At 46.5% G+C, this 20,200-nt stretch overlaps 2 protein-coding genes across 2 annotated transcripts; one reads left to right on the top strand and one right to left on the bottom strand.

Moving 5' to 3' along the window:
* The first annotated feature begins 376 nt into the window (after window positions 1–376).
* pea15 (proliferation and apoptosis adaptor protein 15) lies at window positions 377–9,590 on the top strand. The gene is made up of 4 exons (XM_086103477.1): window positions 377–670; window positions 6,701–6,910; window positions 6,990–7,145; window positions 7,566–9,590. The coding sequence occupies exons 2-4, from the start codon at window positions 6,739–6,741 to the stop codon at window positions 7,628–7,630; spliced, it is 393 nt and encodes a 130-aa protein (XP_085959603.1). The 5' UTR covers window positions 377–670; window positions 6,701–6,738; the 3' UTR covers window positions 7,631–9,590.
* A 453-nt stretch (window positions 9,591–10,043) lies between these two features.
* Window positions 10,044–20,086, bottom strand: abcg2a (ATP-binding cassette, sub-family G (WHITE), member 2a). Its single transcript, XM_086103438.1, has 20 exons — window positions 20,016–20,086; window positions 19,166–19,227; window positions 18,475–18,528; window positions 18,277–18,401; window positions 17,663–17,722; window positions 17,474–17,588; window positions 16,566–16,718; window positions 16,334–16,491; window positions 15,493–15,595; window positions 15,377–15,425; window positions 15,220–15,309; window positions 15,057–15,155; window positions 14,835–14,980; window positions 14,638–14,720; window positions 14,033–14,122; window positions 13,823–13,947; window positions 13,469–13,623; window positions 13,296–13,385; window positions 12,104–12,180; window positions 10,044–10,683 (listed from the first exon to the last, which is right to left on the bottom strand). The coding sequence occupies exons 1-20, from the start codon at window positions 20,053–20,055 to the stop codon at window positions 10,536–10,538; spliced, it is 2,022 nt and encodes a 673-aa protein (XP_085959564.1). The 5' UTR covers window positions 20,056–20,086; the 3' UTR covers window positions 10,044–10,535.
* Between the last annotated feature and the right edge of the window lie 114 nt (window positions 20,087–20,200).

Raw genomic sequence — 20,200 nt, 5'->3', positions numbered from 1 at the left:
GGGATTTGCAGGCCGGAAGGCTCTAGTGACATCAGCTTTGAAAAATGTGTGGATGTGCGTCCGCGTGCGTGCGCGTGTGACTAAAACCCATGGAATTGGAGAAAAAGACGAAAGAAAGACTTCTCACTCTCATTTTTTTGGTCATCGATTTACAAGTCCAAAAAAAGTGTTTGAACAATGGTGAAGTGCTTCGTCTTGTGAGACAGATAACATGTCTCAGCTTCGAATTTATTCAACTGATATTTGGAAGTCTGTTATGAGAGACAGATGAAACATCCGCCTGATTCAAATAAGCAACTGTTGCTTAGAGACGATCTTTGAAAGAGAGAGAGAGAGAGAGAGAGAGAGAGAGAGCGAGAGAGGCGTTTCCACGCTGGCTGGCCGGTTTTGCGCTCCTTTTTGGTGGAGAGCCGTCACGACCATCCTCGCTTCGTGCGTGCGCCTCCACGTCACGGCCTCAGTTCCCACGCCGAGGACCCCTGCCTCCTGTCCTCCCCCGTTTAGCTCCTTATCGCATCACAGTGACATCGAGCCACTGGACTTTTGCCTTTTTCCCCCCCCTCTGTCCAACGAGACTGACCCGTTTCCAGCTCCGATTCGAGCTCAACTCCGCCATCAAATTTCTTCCGACGTCCAAGCTTCCTCGCTGCGACGCTTGGCCGCGCGCGAGGTAACTGAGAGTGTGCGTGCGTGCGTGTGTGTGTGTGTGTGGGGGGGGGGGGGTAAAAATGTAAAGCAGGAGGCAGCTGGCATGCCTGTACGTCTCCGTGACTACCCCATCTCCTCCTCCTCCCCTTCCTCTTCTGTTTCTTCTGGTTTAACACAAATGTACCGTTTTTCCCGCACTCAAGGGGGCATTCAACGCATCATGATAAAACCAGAGCAGACCGCAGATTCGCGGTTTAGCCTATTAGCTCTTTTTGTGCTCATGCCAAAGCAATGATAGTATTCGTTAGGCGCCATCCCGTGACATCTTCCTTCATCATGTTAACTATGTTGATTTAAGTTGAGGAGTTTCATTTGGAAAGAAATGTTGCCAACATCCGTGGCCTCGCTGCGCATCAAAGAATGATCTTGAAGCGAGTTGAGTTTCATTTGGATTAAAATACCAACATCTTGCGGTGTCTATGTGCACCGAGGAACTATGTTGAAGTGAGGTGAAGATGTCATTTAGACAAAAGTAGTGTTTTGCCTACCATCTCGTGGCATCTAGAAGCAATTACATACTTGGGGGTGTCAGTTATTTGCGGGTTTTCACTATTCTCAGAAGAGCTTGGCCCTCGATCCCCTACAGTTGCACTGTGGCTTGGCATGCGTGCTGCGTTCACTTCCTTCCGATCAGCGCTATTGCAGCCTTCCCGCATATGCACGTGTGCCAATCAGAAAGACCGGCTGATTTATTTCAGGGACGTAGACGAATGTGAGCACAGGGAATGAGTCAGCAAGTACAAACACGGAAAGTCATTAAACGCATCATTAGGAACTGCTTCCCCTTTGTGGGTTTCCTGTCCCCAGTGTCCCACAGGTCCTAATGGGATTGTGTGTGCGTGTGTGCGTGAGTCAGCTTTTCGGGGAGCAATCGATCCACCCTCTCTGGGACAACAGGAGTCAGCATTTATTTGCTTGACTTTTGTTGTCCACGGCCTCGGGCGTGTTGTTGTGACGCTTGCGGTGGAGACTAGTGGAACCCAATCCCTACAAAGGAGAGACGGCCTTCGAATGTGTGAAACTTGTTGACGTCCATCATGAGGAAGCCTCTCCGGGGCCCTCCGTGGTGCGTTCAAGATCCCGCTGAAAGCATCTGTAAAGGGTGAAATCCGACCCAACTTGCTGGAGATTCTTTCAGGAACGCGTGGAGTGTCTGGTGACCATCGCGTGCTTCTCGCACCTGTTTTGACCACATTTTCCACAGACACTTGAATGCACCACGCAGGTGTGAATACTGTCCATGCTTGGCTTGTGTGTTTGGCCCTCTTAGCGACCATCTTCCTGTTGGATGTCATCCAGAAGTGGCCCACTCAGAAACTTCCTCACATTGTCCCTCGTGTGCCACAATCTTCATGCATGCACAGAACACACACGCTTCCTTCTCTGGCTTTTCCTGCCTTGCTGCAAACAAAGCCATTGAGGACAAAAGTTTGCCCATTCATGATTTAGCATGATGATGATGAGGATGAGGATGGAGCTGGAAATGAAGGATATTTTTGACACTGACGTCGACTCGTGACGTGTTTCTCACCCTTTACTGTTGCGCACACACACACACGCATAAAACCAAAGTCACTGGCGTGTGCTCACACAGGAGTCGAAGGGATGTGTTGGACTCTTGCACCCTGGTTTAATCAGCACTCGCCGCCTCTTCCTCCTCCTCTTCCTCCTCCTTCTCCTCCCAGAGGCAGTGTGATATTTATATCCGCTGCAAAGCTTCCAGAATAATGAAGCTTCCACCTCACAAACATTGACGCCCGTCTGCTGTCGTCGCACGATGATGATGTCATCAGCCTCAGGCGCCCACACGGTCTGTGAAGAGGTCACACGGCTCCTCTTTGACTCAAGTTCTCGGTTAGGCATCTTGTGTCAACTTTGTGCATCAGGCAACTTTGTTGAAGTGAGTAGAGTTTCATGGAGACAAAGGGAGTGTTTTGTCAACATCATGTGATATTTTGGTGTCAAGGAACTATGTTGCAGTGACTGGCGGCGTTTCATTTGGATAAAAGTAGTGCTGCGCCATGTTTGAGTGTCTTTCCCGAAAGCGTAATGCTATCATATGAACATTGCCATCTCATGTTGTGTCTCGTCCGGTCCTGACAGTCGCTAGCTTGCCGGCCATCTGAACGGCAGGCAGGTGGAATTTGAACGGATTAGTAAATTAGGTGTGACGGCCCTTGCGTGACCGCACGCCGTCTTTGTCTGGCTTGGCGCTCGGCCCTTTTGGCTTCTCTCACTCATTGAGGGTTCACCCGCTTGGAAATAAACACACCTTTGCTCTGCTGTCGACTCGCATTGCAAGAATCGACGCCCCAAATTGGATTCAGTGTTAGTCACAAGCTCGGTCAAGGAGCAAATTAAGCTTGTGGGATCAAAAAGTGCATTTGGTTGGATTCTGGAAAAGTCCTTCATCACGAGCTTTTTGATGCGTGCTCGTCTATGAGCAAACAAGCTCTTTGTGCCCGACGGCGGGCGGAAAGACGAGGAGGAAGGGCGGATTAGCTACACTTTTTCATGCTGTTGTCTTCCTCTTCCCAGACGCTGCGCCAGGAAGTGCGTTGCGCTGACAGGAAGTCGGCCAGTCAACCCTTGCGCTCTTTTCTTTCGCTCTTTCTTTGCCCTCTGGCTGCAAACAAGTTTCCACGAACAAATGGTTTTGCTATCTGCATGCAGGACACATCCGTGTGCGCCCACAGGCCTTGTGTGTGTGTGTGTGTGTGTGTGTGTGGGTAGCAACCCACACACACATGCTCCCTGTTGACACTGTGTGCTGTAGCTCAGACTGAAATGAGAGAAACATATGCGTTCAAAAACAAAACAACACCCCAAAAAATTTGTGAAATCTCCAATGCGCCCCTAAAGCGCTTGCTGCTTGGAAAAATGTTCATCCAACGCGCTACATTGATACGCCGGCTTTAGAAGACGCAAACAACAACCAAAACAGGTTTTGTTTTTTCCCTTCTGGGATTTTCTTTTTTTTTTTTTTTTTTTTCTCATGTGAACAAACAAGATTAAAATCTTTAGAATCTCAGGCAGGTTTTCGCTAGTGTTGACTTCCGCAGAGAAGTATATAGTGTGAAAAGACGCTTTTTCTCTCAGAAAAATGTCCTTGTCATACACAAACGCCTTCACACCTCTGCTTTCGTGTTCTTTCTTGAGCGGGCAGACTGAAGTCACTCCTTGCACTTCCCTAATGAAACCAGCTGCTGCCACCTGCCACTCAAGGTCCAAAAAAATAAAATAAAATAGCGAAACCACTGAAATGAAATGTTCCCTTGCATCGGTTTCTGGAAAACAATCATCATAACCGGTAGCAAGCCTCGGCAGCTTGGCGAGCTTGGAGAAAGTCAAGAAAAGGCCACTTGGCCGTGCTTGGGTGTTGTTGCCGTGGCGACGGCTGACGGTGTCGGAACGGAGTCACGAAATGGAGTCACGAAATGGAGCGTTTCTCTCGCATCGATGAGAAGGCCAAGCGGAGTGCGCTTGCACACGGATGCACAGATGTGTGCAAATCTTCTTTTCTGCTCAATGGCAAGCGGGCCGCTGGCCTACATTCTTGCGCGCGGATTAGCGAGCGCTTCACGCAGGCTCCCAGCGATATGGCAGCCACCGCAGACGCTGACAAAAACGATGGCCTGTTGGGAAGTGTTGAAACTGATTTACCGTGGTGACTTCAGATACTGGTTCAACTGGTTCCGTGACCACTCTTGTATGTCAAATCATCTTTGCCCAATGGAGTGAATGGAAATTCCACTAATCTGTTCCGGCCTCACCCCGCTCCAAAAACAAACCCGAAAATTGTGTTTGCATTTTTGAATAAGGAAATACAGCACTCCATAATGTTGTAAAAAATGTCGAGTATAACTTTATTAAATGGTGATTTAATGCTACAGTCGAATTCAATGTGACGCTCCCTCTGGTGTGGGTGCTCCAACTACTGCTCAAAAAGCGGTTGTAATATATGTCATTTCCCACAGGAGATAAAGAATATATGACAGTGAGTATTGTCTAAATGTGTTGCTCTGTCATTTGTGTTCAAATACCCGTTGCCTATTTTAAAACCACAAGTATTGATGCTAACTCTTAGCATGTAAATGCCATTTTTCACCTGGGTTAGCATTAAGCTAAAGAGATTTGACATAGGCAGAGTTACATAGAGTAGTTTTTCAAAATAAGCATGTGATTTTCTTAGTTTGATGTTTAGTTTGATAGACTGATGCTTATTGTTTAGCTCGCATCTGCCCAATCACTGCTCGTACCACGAAAAACTGTTGACGTCGCCTCGCGCGTAACTAACGGCGGTCGCTGCGTTCGTTGCATTTTCTGTTTCGCAACTATCTCGGTCCTTACGACAACAGTAGAAATCCCAATGTCAGTGATCAGGGAGTAAATGATTCTGATCACCGGCGGAAGAATTTTTCGCCTCTGATTCAGTTGCCGTGGCGACCACCGAAGCCAAGAGTGCACTATTATTTGGTAAGGGAGGGGATCGTGCGGGGGACCTCTGGCCCCGGCCGTTGCTAGGTAACTGCCATCATTGTAACGCCATACATACTGTAAATATACAACAATGACTTTGTTTTGAGCGATAGATCGTCTCTCTCTTATCGATCATGACAAGCTGTGTGTAGTGAAGAGTCAAGTCGTTTTGTCAAATGAACATGAATTAAAAAATTTTAAAAAACAACATCCAAGTCTTTTTTTGTGTGTGTTTAGACTCGCTTCATTAACCAGCCAGTGCATGCGGTCGCGCAAGCTCATGCACACACCGTGGAGACAAAGACTTGTTTGTGCGCACGGGAATGTGAGGCGCACACTGCCGCTACTTCTGTGTGGATGCCGTGTCACGCTCATCCCCGAGGGGCGCGGGGGGCCGTGGAGGGAAGGTGTACTTGGGGCTAGTTGGTTCATATTTTCATCGCTTCTTGCACTACTTTGTGCTTATTCGATAACAACAACGGGAGTATAGCGCTTATTTTGTCAAGTCATGGTGGTGTGTGTGTGTGTGTGTCGGGTGAGGGAGAGAGTTGGGGCGGGGTAGTCGCTCGATGAAGCTGCTCTGTCCATTGTTGTCTTCTTTTCATCCAAAGTGCACAAAAGCAGCATTGGATGATGCAGCAGTCAGCGTGAGCACAAAACCTGTCAGCAAAAGGCTCCTAGAACATCCGAACTTGAATTGAAGTTTTGTATCCGCCGTGGATACGCAAGTTTCCCATACACACCCATGGACAATTTAGTTTTGACTGATACAAACGTGCATGTTTTTGCAACGCGGGAGGAGACCCGAGTCAGGATTTGAACTCCAAACCTCAGATGCGTGAGGCAGATTTGCTAACCACTTGGCCAGAGTGCTGACTCAAAATCTGATTGAAGGCAGAGCGATGCTCTCTCCAAGGCTTTGGCGACCTCCGACGGAGCAATGCATCAGCAACCGCGCTATATAGGTCACGCTCCGCTCTGTCTCTCCGTGTGTGAGTATGTCGAAATCTGCGTAACAAGGGATTCAGAGCGAGGCGCGCTCACGGGGTTTAAATTCGAGAAGCGAGGCCAATACAGACCATAAATTATTGGCTGTAGAAAAGATAAGATAAACCTTGAAGGACATACAGCGCAACGGAAGTGTGAAAATACCAAGCAATTAATTTGTTGCCCCCACCCACCTCCTACTAGGGATATAATAGTTTTTTGAAATAGTTAATTTTGATTCCATTTTTACTTTTTAAAAAATATTTATAATACGTGTAATTCATTTTTAGAGAGCAGTTTTGAATTTTTTTTTAAACGAAAATACATAATTTTTGTTTAGCTTTAGTGTTAGTTTTAGTTTTCTTCATATCTGGAGTGTTTTTCAGAGACAAAAAAAAATGGTCGCTAAGTATTGTGTAATAAGGTGAACCGCAATTTATTTCACTCATGAAAATGCTTTGTCAATTTTAGTTGAAGTCATTTGCTTCGTTTTCGTTTGCCATCATAACCCCTCCACCACTTGCAGATCCCAATTGTGGTTGGTTGCGTCGTGTGGCTCGGAAGATGGCCGAGTACAGCTCTCTGCTCAGCGACCTGTCGGACAACATCACAAACGAGGACCTGGAGCAGCTCAAGTCGGCTTGTAAGGAGGACATCCCTGAGGAGCACAGCGACGCCATCACCTCCTGCAAGGAGTGGTTCAGCTACCTGGAGAAGAACGACAAGCTGGCCCACGGTAACGCCAACACGCACGTGCGCGTACGCCGGTACGCAACGCGTGCGCGCTCATCCGGTGTCACCGTCTTCCCCACCAGACAACCTGTCGTACATGGAGCACATTTTTGAGATCTCTCGGCGCCCCGACCTCCTGACCCGCGTGATCGAGTATCGCACCACCGTGCTCAAAATCGACGAGGACGACGAGATCGACACCAAGCTCACGCGCATCCCCTCGGCCAAGAAATACAAAGGTCACGCATGTTCCTACATGTGTACTATCTTCATATATATCCATAGATAGACACACACACACACACACACACACACATTTGTCATGGATGTCTCCATGACTGTGTTATACTGCCTCCCAGTGGCCAAGGTGGGCATACCAGAGCACCAGGAGCAGCACAAAAGAATTGAATTGAAGCATGAAATCATGATGGACATTTTTTACATTCCGATACTAATTTCCGTGAAAGAGCAATATTATAGAGTGCTGTTATTTTTTTCCTTATAAACAACAAAAAAAAACATTAATTTTTTTGGGGGGGTGCGGGCTGGAAGGAATGATTGGCATATCCTATTTCAATGAGTAAAGATGATGGGGTGGGGGGGAGAGAAAAAAATATAATCATAATCAAATTAATTGTATCCCCTTCTTGCCATCGCAGACATCATCCGTCAGCCATCCGAAGACGAGATCATCAAGTTGGCTCCTCCCCCCAAAAAGGCATAAAGTTGGCCACCAGTCACTTGCTCCAGTCAACGCGCTGGCTGACACGCACCTCTTATACCCACACACACGCACACACACACACACACACACACACACACACACATACACACACGTAACCAAACTGACAACATATTTGTACTCTCCTGACATGGATTCTGTTTGTTAATATTTGACGATTCTGTCCGGCGTTTGGATGTTTTCATTTGCCCCCCCCTCAGCCCCCCAAATAGCTCGCATCCAACAGGAGCGACGCAAACTAACTTTAGTGCGCTAAGTTCGTATGTCTGTCTTGTCGAGAGAATTGAAAGTTGAACTCACACTGTGCCCCCCCACCCCCACTCCTCTCCTCCCTCCACCCCTCCTGCCTTTGCCCTGGCATTTAAAACACCTGCTGGTTATGCAACGTGTTTCCGTTTCCTCCTTCCTTTTATCTCTTTTTGTCATCGTTGTTTTGGCCGCCAGGTATGGCATTGTTAGCGCTTATCACAGCTGGAAATGTCCACAAAGTCTCTTTACAATTCTAAAAATGTGTTAGAAAGCAGTTGGGGAGATATATTAACCAGGTCGGTTCTATGCACTACACTGCGTAAATTAAGCAGAGCCACAAATGAATAATTCCCACTTTTCCAACAGTTCCACATTTTCCACCCAAGCATACACCCAAAAAAAAAAAGTGTCAAAAATGTTTAGCTCATTCACAACCTTTTGAGAATTGATCACATTCCTCCAAAGTGTAATATTTCTCACACAAGCTCACAAAAATTGTGTCGGAATGTTCTTGGGACACATATTCCATCAGTACCTCTGCAATGTCAAACCATTTCAGTCCAACGTTCAAGCACAATTTGTGTTTTGTCGTCAATTCCGCGGATTTGTCTGCCCGTTTTGTAGTCAAACGTATCCAATTGTAAAGAGACTTTGGAGAGCGCACTCACACCGGCAACCGCACTCGTTGCATGTCCCGCCATTGCTTTGCCACGGCTCATTTGCCGCATGGTGTGTTGAGTGGATTGTAAATGTCGCCCCCTGTCGGTAGTCAGCTCAAACTGCACTTTTCCCGGCCGAGCCACATCGAGTGGATGATGGCGTTTCCTGATTTTTCCGATGGAACATTTGGCCTCCAGCATGCTTGTACATGTGAGGTGAGGATGACAAAGCTGTCTTGACTACCTTTGTTCCTTCTTTTTAAAAATTGCGACTCGTTTGTGTGACTGTAACATTTTTGAGCAGCCGACTTCTTCTATGGTCATTTTGTACGCTCGTTTACTCTCTTGCTCCCAAACCGTTTTCTTTCCGAGGCGGCGGCAGCGGCGGCGCATCCCCTTGCAGCTTCCTGCTTGGTCGCCATGGTAACTGTGAGCCAGACGTCGATGAGGCACATAGCAGAACAACATATCAATGACAAAAGATGTCCGATCTTGGTTTCCATCGCAAGTACATATCAAGTTAGGAAACAACAAAAACAAAAACACGAGAGGCAGATATTTGGTGAAGTCATTTGTGCTTAAAGACTGTTTGTTTTTCATTTTCTTGACTCTATGTAAATATGTATTTTAACTATAAACCACTGTGTTCCTTTGATATGATTAATTTATTTCAAGCCAATATGTTGTCGTTTGTACGTGCGTGCCCTGATGTTTGACTAACTGGCAGTGCTGTGGCGAGAGCTTTTATTTCCCCGAAGGGTAACAGAACGAGTCCACGCGTTGGACTCGGCTGCTGGTGACTTGTGAGTCGTCCACAAAAGGAGTGCCCGCGCTTCTGGAATTTGCATGATGCCATTCGAGCCGTTTGGGAAAGTCATTCCGGATTTGTTTTTTCCAACAAAAGTGTTTTTTCTTCTGCCGAGCGTGAAATTGCTGCTTGTTGTCATGACTTCAAGTCAAATGTAATAATGCAATTTTGTCATTGTGCTAAAATGAAGATAAATATTATATTTAAATATATTTGCTAACCTACACTGCGTTGACTGCGCTTTTTGTTGTATTTGATTTCAGTGGAGAGCACGTCCGCATCGCAGTACTCAGGTTCAGGGTTCAAATCTGAACCGTTTTTCTCGTTTGCGCAGCAGTGAAATTCAAGCTCCCTGTAGTGGTGCATGACAAAATCATATAACTGCCTGCCGTACATAGTTTTGATCATGAACAAATATTTCAACTGAATTATGAATTGGTATTTTTTTTAATAAGGAAGAAAAACAATATATAGTTTATGAAGAGTAAAGTTATTTCGTTCATCTCTGTGGTCCGATTTAATGATGCATTTCCGATCACGGGCGCACAAATTCTGACCCCTCTGGGAAAGTCAAATTTCAACTTTTTAGCACCTTTAAAAGGTCATGAGGTCAAGATGTTCCTTGTGTACGCAGGAAAAGAGCATCATTGCAACAGAATGCCCAAAAATAATACATTGTAAGCCTAATATAATACAGTAATTGTCAAAGACATGCTTGAATGTTTTCGGAAAACAAGGGAAAAAAACCAGCAAGAGTCCTGGCGACTCGATTCAACCTTTGCAGATTACCGTGATCTAGATTGCTGACACTGACAAAGAAAAAACCCCCACATTTTTTATTGACGTGACCATACAGCAAAAATGACGTTTGCAATTGTTTCTTGAACAAAATCTAAAATTAAAAAAAAAATTCAAATGGTTTCAAACTGAAAAAAATAAACATTCAGAAATCCAGCAATGATACAAATTCATTGCTCATATTGATATACAGTATCTAGGCAATTACAAATTCAACTAACACGAATTTAGTTAATACTATTAGCTCATAAATAACAGAATGTTGACGTGCAATTAATAAGATGAGTGATATTATTTCCGTGAGACACATTTTAGTCGCCTTTCGTTCACTCCTCGCGAACTTGTGTGAACATTTGCTTTTGTCCAAGCCGCTCTAAGTGAACTTCCTGATGAAGCGCAGTTTGAGGTAAGCGATGGTGAGGAAGCACACGGTCATGATTCCGAGGGCCATGTGGTTCTGCCAGAAGCCCCAAGATGAGTATTCCACACCTTGCTCGTCCAGGAAGTCCTGACCCCTGCAACTGAGCAAATTCCCAAAAGAAAGGACACTCTGGCAACTCTTTTCACGTTTCTTCAAATACTTTTTTCCACAATATCATATTTGCTGTAAAAAAAAAAAAAATCCAATTGAAATGAATGGTATCTTTTTACAACTCGTCGCTGTTGGGCAACTTTTTTTTTCACAAATTAACAGTCCGTTCCCAAAATCATCTGTCATTTTTATGTACGACTTTCCGATTTCAAGTGTTGAAAATTGCTTGATCAAAAATCTGGGTTGCCTTTTTTTTATAGACAATAACGAGTGAAAATTGTGACATCACGTGAGTATGCATGTTTTGTAAAAAAAAAAAATGAATGAAGAAGGAAACCGGCAGCTTCAAAGGTTACTCATGATCTTCGAGAAAAGACTTTGAAAAGCTGCTGTACGCACAGGCGTTTGTCTGTCAAGTATTAAAAAGTTTTGGTCTGGTTGGGGTGTCGTCTGAGTGCAGCCTTTGATGTAAATGCTGTGACGACGTCATCACCAACCGACGTAAATGTGTAAAATGAGCGATTGGAAAGCATTTTGGATTTTGTGTTCTGTTGATGATACCAATATAATATATATCAACTTGAACTCAAGAAAGATGGCGTTTTTGGTTTATATGACGCTTCACGATGTATTCACGGAATTCAAACCGTTGGAGTTTAAATTTTGCTTGGAGCCAACCAAATTTGGGATGAGCAATGGCACCACCTAGTGGTCGTTTCTTTTGCTCATCAACATGTTCTATTGATTGGAGCAGGTGCGCTTGTTCGAAGTTTTGTCAAGCTAAATTTTGCCCATCCCTGCCGTGGGCTAATTTCGTGAGTTATGATCGCAATTGTATTTTTGATGGTCATTGGGGGAATGAAGTCAACTAAAAGTAAGTCATGCAAACCTTTCCATTGTTAGGGGTGTGTGTTGGTATAGCTTCTTCGTGGATGTTGAATGTGGATTTTACTAGCCTTACTCGTTATGAAACAAAGGCTCTAATCAAGCCATTACAGCTTCTAAATATTGAGCTCATTCAGGACAAAATGGATGCAATGTACCACATTTCCAAAATACACACATTCTTCAATATATATTTTGTGTGACACAACTCCCAAATTAACAGGGACGTTTTAGAAATGTATGTAATCTTTCCACATTAATTGATACACCCGTTTCACTTTCAAAATGTTCTGCCCATTCAGTACATCTTGGGAATTATCACAATCCAGAATTCCCATTTTCCCCCAGAATTCCAAATTTTCCATTTCAAGACTCCGAAATTAATTGAGACATACTGCAATCCGACGCTGTCCATCCCAATTTTTTAACCCGAGTTCCGCATCATTTATTGAACATTCACATGCTAGAATTTTGAAAAATTGCATTCGCTACACGAGACTTGTTAACACTTAAGCGGTTCTTACATTGTCCCCGGTGGCACAATGCTGCTGTTTAGGCCGCGGCAGAAGTCCAACCCATAGAACTCGTTCACCTGCAAAGCCTGGAGACCCGCAAAGGTTTTTGTTTGCGCTTGCAATAGGTGTTCTCCAAAAGTTAAATGGCGGCAACTGGAGTCTTTGTTGTTGAAGATGTTTCACTTTTCCATCCAAAAGGACTATTTTCAAAATACGACAAACCAATGCACTTCCAATGCTGCTGCTTTGGAAGTGCTCTGGGACAAAAGCGTGTTCACCCCAAAGACAAAATCCCGAGATCTAGCTTCAGCAATGTTCTTTATGGTGTGCAGTATAGTGAAGATGTCAGTCACATGGACATTGGAGAGCCCAAGTGACCCCTCGACAAAGTCATTAGGAAGCCATCCATCCATCCATCCATCCATCCATCCATCCATCCATCCCACTTCCGATCCGCTTTTATCCTCACAAGGGTCACGGGTGTGCTGAAGCCTATCCCAGCTGTCTTCGGGCAGTAGGCGGGGGACACCCTGAGCCGGTCACCAGCCAATCGCAGGGCACACAGAGATGAACAACCATTCGCGCTCACATTCACACCTAGGGACAATTTATAGAGTGCTCCATGATGCTGCCATGCATGTTTTTGGAATGTGGGAGGAAACTGGAGTACCCGGAGAAAACCCACGCAGTCCTGGGGAGAACATGCAAACTCCACACAGGAAAGCCGGAGCAGGGATTGAACCCACAACCTCTGCACTGTGAGGTCGATGCGCTAACCGCTCGATCACTAGCTCATTAGGAAGCCAAACCTCAAAAAGAAGGGACGTTACTTTGAAGACAAATTCTGGACAGATAAGACGGCTGCTAGGTCTGAGAAATAATTTCTGTCAAATTAGAACGGTTGCATAGGAGCTTTACGCCATCACTTTTTGAAACCTAAGCCTCCCAAAGATTGTCTCACACCATGGGAGAGATGACCACTAATGAGCTAACCAGAGCGGGCAACAGCAACAACTCTCACCAGAGACATCAAGTAGGGCGGTGAGGGTTTCATACCGAAAATTCGGAACTGAAAACATGTTTCAATCAGCCGAAAAGAGTCCAGTTGCCTACGTTTAACTTTGGTGGACGAACTGACCTGGATGCCAAGAGGATCAAACACACATGGTAAGATGGTGTACAGGAGAGTGTTTTGACTTACACCGAGGCCATAGCGTGGTATGCTCAAGTATTTCAGCCAAGCCAGCCAGCTGACGATGGAAGGGAGATTGACCAGCAAGCCTGCAAAGATCTGAAACGAAACACTCGTGATTGCGACCGTTGGGCCCGTTGACGTGCTCCAAGACGACTGAAAGCGGCGGCGTTGAGTGTCACCATCATGAAGACGCAAGCGATGGTCATGAAGATGTTGGCGATGGCCACCACTGTCTGGTCGGCGGAGATGGCCAGCGCCATGGCGGTGGCGGTGTACGCCACCAGAGTCACGGTGAACATGAAGAGGAAGAACGCCTCTGCCGTCGGCTTCAGTCCTGCACCCAATTCATACACAAGTGCTTGATCTACGACAGTGGTACGTTGGCGCAGGATTTTGATTCAGGGGCAAATTCAAGCGATGGCTCGTAACTGGAAAGCATACGTAAACCAAAGTACCGCTGGTGTACATTCTGGACATACTGAGACCAAAAAGAGGAGCAAAGCCCGAAATTTTGGGTGATGACTACTACCCACCGATCATGAAGTAGGCCACACAGCTGAACACAATTGCGGGGATGGTCCTCAACGTGAGGATGTCGGACAGGATCTTGGACAGGAAGTAGACGGACACTCTGTAGTAGCCGCTGATGTACTCGTGACTGCGAAGCCAGAGAGCGAAAGCGTCACGAGGGCCAGTTTTTCACGTATCGACATGTTTAGTTTTTCTTTCTGCATCAAACGTACATGAAGAGTTTCCTCTCCGCGATGAAGAGCTCGGCCGAAGACAGGGAGCTGAAACACTGGTTGACGGTGATGAAGAAGAGAGCGCCGAATCTGGAAGCGTTGCAACAATGGGATACTTGTGTCCAATGGTTGACCTGTGACTTGTTGCTATTTCTTTCAGCGATTGGGAGAGTGGAAGAAAGATGAAGAAAAGACAATGGGTGGGGCAGAAGCGATGGGTAGAGGCAAGTGTGACAGAAGAGCGCCAGCTAAAGTGAAAGGAAAGCTTTATTGGAAGGTTGTGAAATCCAGCTGTCTTTTTGGGAGACGGTAAGCAATGAGAAGAAGATGGTGCCGGAGGTGGCTGGGTTGCGATACATTTGGGAGTGACGACGACGGACGGGATCAAGAATGAGTTTTATCGGAGGGACAGCACAGACTGGAGGGTGTGGAGACAAAGCACAAGGCGCCAGACTGAAATGGTTCGGACATACGATGAGTGGAGACAAGACTTGCCCATAGTTGGAAGCTCGAGCAGAAGATGCAGAATGACCGGAAGAGATGGAAGAGGACGATTGTGATCCCTGAAGAGGGTTTAGCCCAAAGCAAATGAAGATGACGATCACCTGTTTTGGATCCCGCTCTGGTCTTCCTGGACGTTGAAGAAAATGGCTCCGACGACCAGAGCCAGGAACAACGTAACTGCGACCTAAATGACAAGTGCCTGAGCCGCAGTTCTTCTCATTCCCACTAGATGAAGCTATTGAGTAGTCATATGATGAGGACGGCGGCAGCGTGTGGGGTCTGATTTCGGGCCTCTCACCTGAGCGATGGAGGTCTGCGGGTTGAGCAGGAGGTTGCGGAATGTCCTCTTAAGAACCCAGCGGAACTGCGTCAGGAAGCCGGTATTGTAGGTGATGGTTCTGGAGGGAGTTGACTGTCTCGTCTTCTTACCTTGGATAATTCTCTCTGATGGAAGACAGTGAGGCCCTGTTTCTGTTTCTTCTTCTTTTTTGTGTCTTTGCTGTGACGTTTTTGTCCCTACCCAGCTCGGCTTTGGTCCGCTTGAAGTCAGAACAGGTTCTGTATTCCTCCACCAGTTTGTCCTCGATTCCCTGCCTGGATTTCAACACAGAGTCCGCATCTGGAAGTAGGATTAGAAGCCGTGAAATGAAATTGAGCACAGATCATCCCCTCGCAAAACACACCTTCTCCGTCCACGGCAATTGCGGCGGAGTCGCCATTGATTATGTCCAGGAAGAAGTCGGCAGGGTTGTTGTGAGGCTCGCAGACGTACCCTGAGCAAGCAAGTGTGGACGTGAGGCCTCAGTGAAGCTACTCGGCTAAGAGCGGTCCTCTTCCTACCGATTTCCGAAAAGTAGTCCAGTGCGCTGTGTGCCGGGCCATGGTACACCTGAGTGAGTAGTTGAACAATGTAAAAAGTCTCACTCAAGCACGATGCACCTCGTGGCGGAAGTGACCTGTCTGCCATTGACGAGCAGGGTGAGGCTGTCGAAGAGGCGGTAGATGGAGTAGCGAGGTTGATGGATGGACAGGATGATGGTGCGCCCGCTGTTTGCCATCCTGGAGGAAAAAATAAATACAGCGCGACAGGTGTTCACAACTGGGTTATGACTGTTGTTGATATCGGTGTTGCTGCGCCGTCATTGCTGTGGTCGCTCTTTTTCACTACCCACTAAACCTCTAGTGGCGAGTCTGTCTCTCTATCTCAAACAAACTGGAGGGTCGAATTATTTACAACTCAGCCCGGTATCTTTCCCACTGTGGCAAATGCTTACTCAAGTGGTTTTCTTTTATACAGTATTTGAGGATTGTGGTTCTTGATCTGGGCGGCCCGGTGGGCCAGTGGTTAGCGCATCGACCTCACAGTGCAGAGGTCGTGGGTTCGATCCCGGCTCCGGCCTTCCTGTGTGGAGTTTGCATGTTCTCCGCAGGCCGGCGTGGGTTTTCTCCGGGTACTCTGGTCTCCTCCCACATTCCAAAAACCTGCATGGTGGGTTAATGCAACACTCAAAATTGTCCCTAGGCGTGAGTGTGAGCGCGGATAGTGGGTTGGTCGTCTATGTGTTTCCTGCGATTGGCTTGCAATCGGTTCGGGGTATGCCCCGCCGACTGCCCAAGGACAGCTGCGATAGGCTCCAGCACACCCCGCGACCTTTGTGAGGATAAAGCGGTTCAGAAAATGGATGGATGGGTTCTTGAGCTGCTCCGTGTGTAGAGTACCTTGAAGTACTTTTGTCATTTGGTGCTCTATGAATCAAATTGACTTGACTTGCTTTTTGTTGGGGTGTGAGGAGGCACCTTTTGAGCAGCGTCAGCACGGAGTTGGCGGTGCTGGCATCCAACCCGGTCGTGGGTTCATCCAGGAATAGAACGGGCGGGTCGATGATGAGCTCCATGCCGATGTTGGTGCGCTTCCGCTCGCCACCGGAGATGCCGCGAATCAGCTGGGTGCCCACCTGTCCCATTGATGCCGATGTTAGTACTCGGGGCCGACACCCGCGTCTCCCTGTGATTCCGCGCCGCGCCTCACCCGAGAGTCGGCCACGCGGCTCAGTCCAAGCTCCTGGATCAGTTGGACCACTTTCTGCTCCTTGACGGCCCGGGAAACACTGGATTGGAGACGGAGTGCCGCCGAGAAGCTGAAGTTTTCTCTGACTGTCAGTGTTCCCATCACCACGTCATCCTGTCACAGAAGACAAAACGCTTTTATATTTTAACGGATAACCCATTGCGATTGGCGTCCGTCTTTTTCGTGGAAGTCTAACATAATCGTAACTTGTGTGTGCATATACAGACAGACAGACAACATACATGACGTGAGGACGTAGAAGCTCCTAAAGCCCACCCATACCAATCTGAGCAACTGCCAATATTCCCACCAATTCAACTGACTCAAAGTAAGCTTAGACCCTTTTTATTGATTGACCTTGCCTATTTTCCTCATATTTTGGATACTGTTGACCTCCTATTTGCGTTTCTGAGAACAACCTGTTGAAAAAGAGCCTATTTTTGCGACTGTCTTTGCCTTCGAGTATAGATTTAGGTGCTATAGCTGAAAGCACTGGCATGAAGTTCAAAGTTGCGCCACAAGTGTTTTTAAGAAGCTTATTTTCTTCGTTCCAGTCTGAAGGATCTTTACAAGTAAGACGCCCTTCTCTGAATCATTTTTTTTTTTGTTCTGGTTATGTCCCACGTCGTCAGGAAGGGTTCATATGCCCACCAGAAGTTTGTGTGCCACTTTACACCTAAAGCGAAAGTGCTGCGTGCATTGGATTTCCATTTGTAGTGTATGAATTTGAGGATAGAGCCAACGGTGGTGGGTTGTTGTTTTTTTTCAAGGGACAGTCTCAAACATGAGGCATCAGTGCTGAGCACGGGCCCCTGAAACTCAATTATTTCATGTTAATGTTTGTATCGCCTTGGAGCAAAGTGGCTCACCTGCACCACGTATCCCGACAGACATTTAAAGTCGGGCGGCTGAGAGGCGCCATCAATGAGGACTTCACCTGACAGACCTGCAGGATCCTTCCTGGCGGCCAAAACATCCAGGAACCTTCAACCCGCAAAACAAATGTGACGTCACATGTTGATTATTTTGCGTTTTGTTTGTTTTTATATGGCACTCACGATGACTTTCCACTGCCAGTTGCTCCCATGATGGCGTTGAGGCCAGGCTTCATGATCCCACTGTGGAGGGGGAGCACATCTTTGCAAGTCTTTTTGAAGACCTCAGACCATGATTTCAAAACGAGCAGAGAAATTGAGCGTAGTTGAATGAGCTGTAAACACGTGTTCGTTGACTTGACCCGGCCTTCACCTTCAGCTCGAATTAGTCAATGATTACCTGGGCTGGACAGTAAAACACTGAAGATACAAACACATCAGGTGCGGCCTTTGTTCAGACACGAGATTCATGGCGCTTCCGTTAAGGGATTGCGAATCCATGACATTTTTTCATTCAGAAATGACGAGGGCGGCACGGCGGACGGCTGGTGAGCACGTCTGTCTCACGGTGCAGAGGTCCAGGGTTTGATTGATGCATGGAATGTGGAAAAATGGCAGACATTTTGGGCGGTCTACACCATGTCTGCTTCTTTTGGAACAATTCATGTGGTGTTGTGTTTATTTATTTATTTTTTACGCCCAGCTCATTGTTGTATGTGTCGGACAAAGCGCGCTTCCTTCCTGCTCCTCCAGCACGTACACAAATGGTTGCTTCCACGATCAAAAGAGTTTCTCACTTGAGGTCAATGAGGATCTCTTTGGTGGTGGTCTTCCTCCAGCACAGACATCCTGCGGTCTGTGTCACCTTGTAGTGTATATCGTGGAAGCTGACCGTGGCACCTTGTTTCGGCGTACCTGCACACTGAAAACCAAAAAGCACAGAAAATGCAGACTCGAAGCTTACTTCTTAATGTTGCGGCTTTGGAATAAGGTACCTGGCTCTTGACTGCGTTAGTCTGCTGCACTTCCATCATGCCTCGCTCACCCTCCTACAAAGTGCAAAACAAACATTTCATTTCTGACAGCTAGGGTACATCTTCATTCGTCACAGTCACGAAAATAGTGAAGGAGGAAGGCTAACTGCAACCGACCAATTTAGCAGCAGCAGCGCAAGAGCACCTTCCTTCACGTTCAAAATAGCTTGGAATAAAGCAAAAGTTTTCTGGGTGCCCCGCCATGAAACGTTGACGTTAGCGTAGCGTCGGCTTTGAAGTTGGCTCTTTATGAGATGGCACAGTAATCGTTTGTTTTCTCTATCGGCTTCGGTCATCGCTGTTTGTGTATTATACTTTAGTGTCAAGTGAAACACCAATAATCACGTTCTTTCTCATTTCCCCTTTGGGGATGACTGATCTCCATCCCTCCGGTTGTAGTGCTCGACTTCCCAAAGCTGAGTCAAGAGTGCGTGCTTGAGCAATCAATCGACAGCGTGTTGATATCGCAGTCCTTGAACATGGCAGAGGAGTTACTTCGAAGACCTTTTCAAAGCTCACTTTATTTGACTAGCTTTGACCCTTGACCTGCTTCATTTCACTCAACTACTGTTACCGCTCATTTTTAAACTTAGAACACACGTTCTATTCATTTTGTAAATAGTAGACAAGAAGAAAAAAACGGATCGCTTACCGTGGTGCGGCAACAATCAGCCTCTGGCTGGCATCCAAGGAAAGCCGTACTGCACTGCTGCACTGCAGGAGAGATTGCACGTGTGTGCTGTTCACATCAATGGGAGTTTTTACTGTGGTGCGCAGCCCGCTTTTATAACTGAAGGTGTGACCCATGCTTCATCAAGATACAATGTGCACATCTTGCTCATTTTCTGCACATGAAAAAAAAGTAACAGAATTCCAATCCATGACACCCTGAGGAAGAATAAGTTACAGTAACAAATTTTGAGAATGGCAGTTGTTTGCCGCATCTTCTGCTGTGTGTGAAGGTCATCCTAGCACACAGTGCTCTTGTTTTGGTTCTGAATGTGGCGATGTGATTCTGCTGCATCTGCCCCGCTGTTGTGTGGCGTTCCACAGGGTTCAGTTTTGGGGCCCCTGTTTCCATTTCTATTTGCTGCCCCTGCCTTCCATCTTAAAGCATAGTATAGCATTCCTTTCACTGCTTCTGTAATTGACAGTCAGATCAATATTTCGCTGAGCAAATAAGAACGCTTTCTCATTAAGGCCACTTTTGTCTAGAAAAAAATCAAGGCCTTGATGGCACAATTTATTTTAAGTATTATTATAATGAGAAGAAAACTTATGTTATGGCGTTTGGTCTCAGAGGTCCTGATACGCCCCACTCTGTTGACCTGGGCACCCTGTACCTCATCTAAAGACAATAATCTCTAATTTGGTTTGTAAATTGGACATTGGTTTTAAATTGGACCAGCAAATTGGTGTTTTTTATCCATCCATCCATCCATTTTCTGATCCGCCTCATCCACACAAGGGTCAATTGTTTTTAAGTCTTGAAATGTTCTCACCCAACTTTCCTTCTCTGAGTTCTTCCACCTCCACCCGCATCTGCGCCCGGTCCTTCAAATCTGTGAACCAGATACACGTAGAGGTACCAAGGACTCTGAGGATATTAAAACTGCTTTGTTGTCAGTCCCTCCCTTTGGAATGACCCCCCGCTAAGCGCTAGGAAAGTCCCCTCCCTGTCCATTTT

This window comes from Hippocampus guttulatus, chromosome 2, assembly GCF_054856545.1.
Source record: "Hippocampus guttulatus isolate MCC_2025c chromosome 2, RoL_Hgut_1.0, whole genome shotgun sequence".
Lineage (NCBI taxonomy): Eukaryota > Metazoa > Chordata > Actinopteri > Syngnathiformes > Syngnathidae > Hippocampus > Hippocampus guttulatus.
Note: the sequence above shows the minus strand (reverse complement) of the source record. Positions and strands in the feature narration are given on the sequence as shown.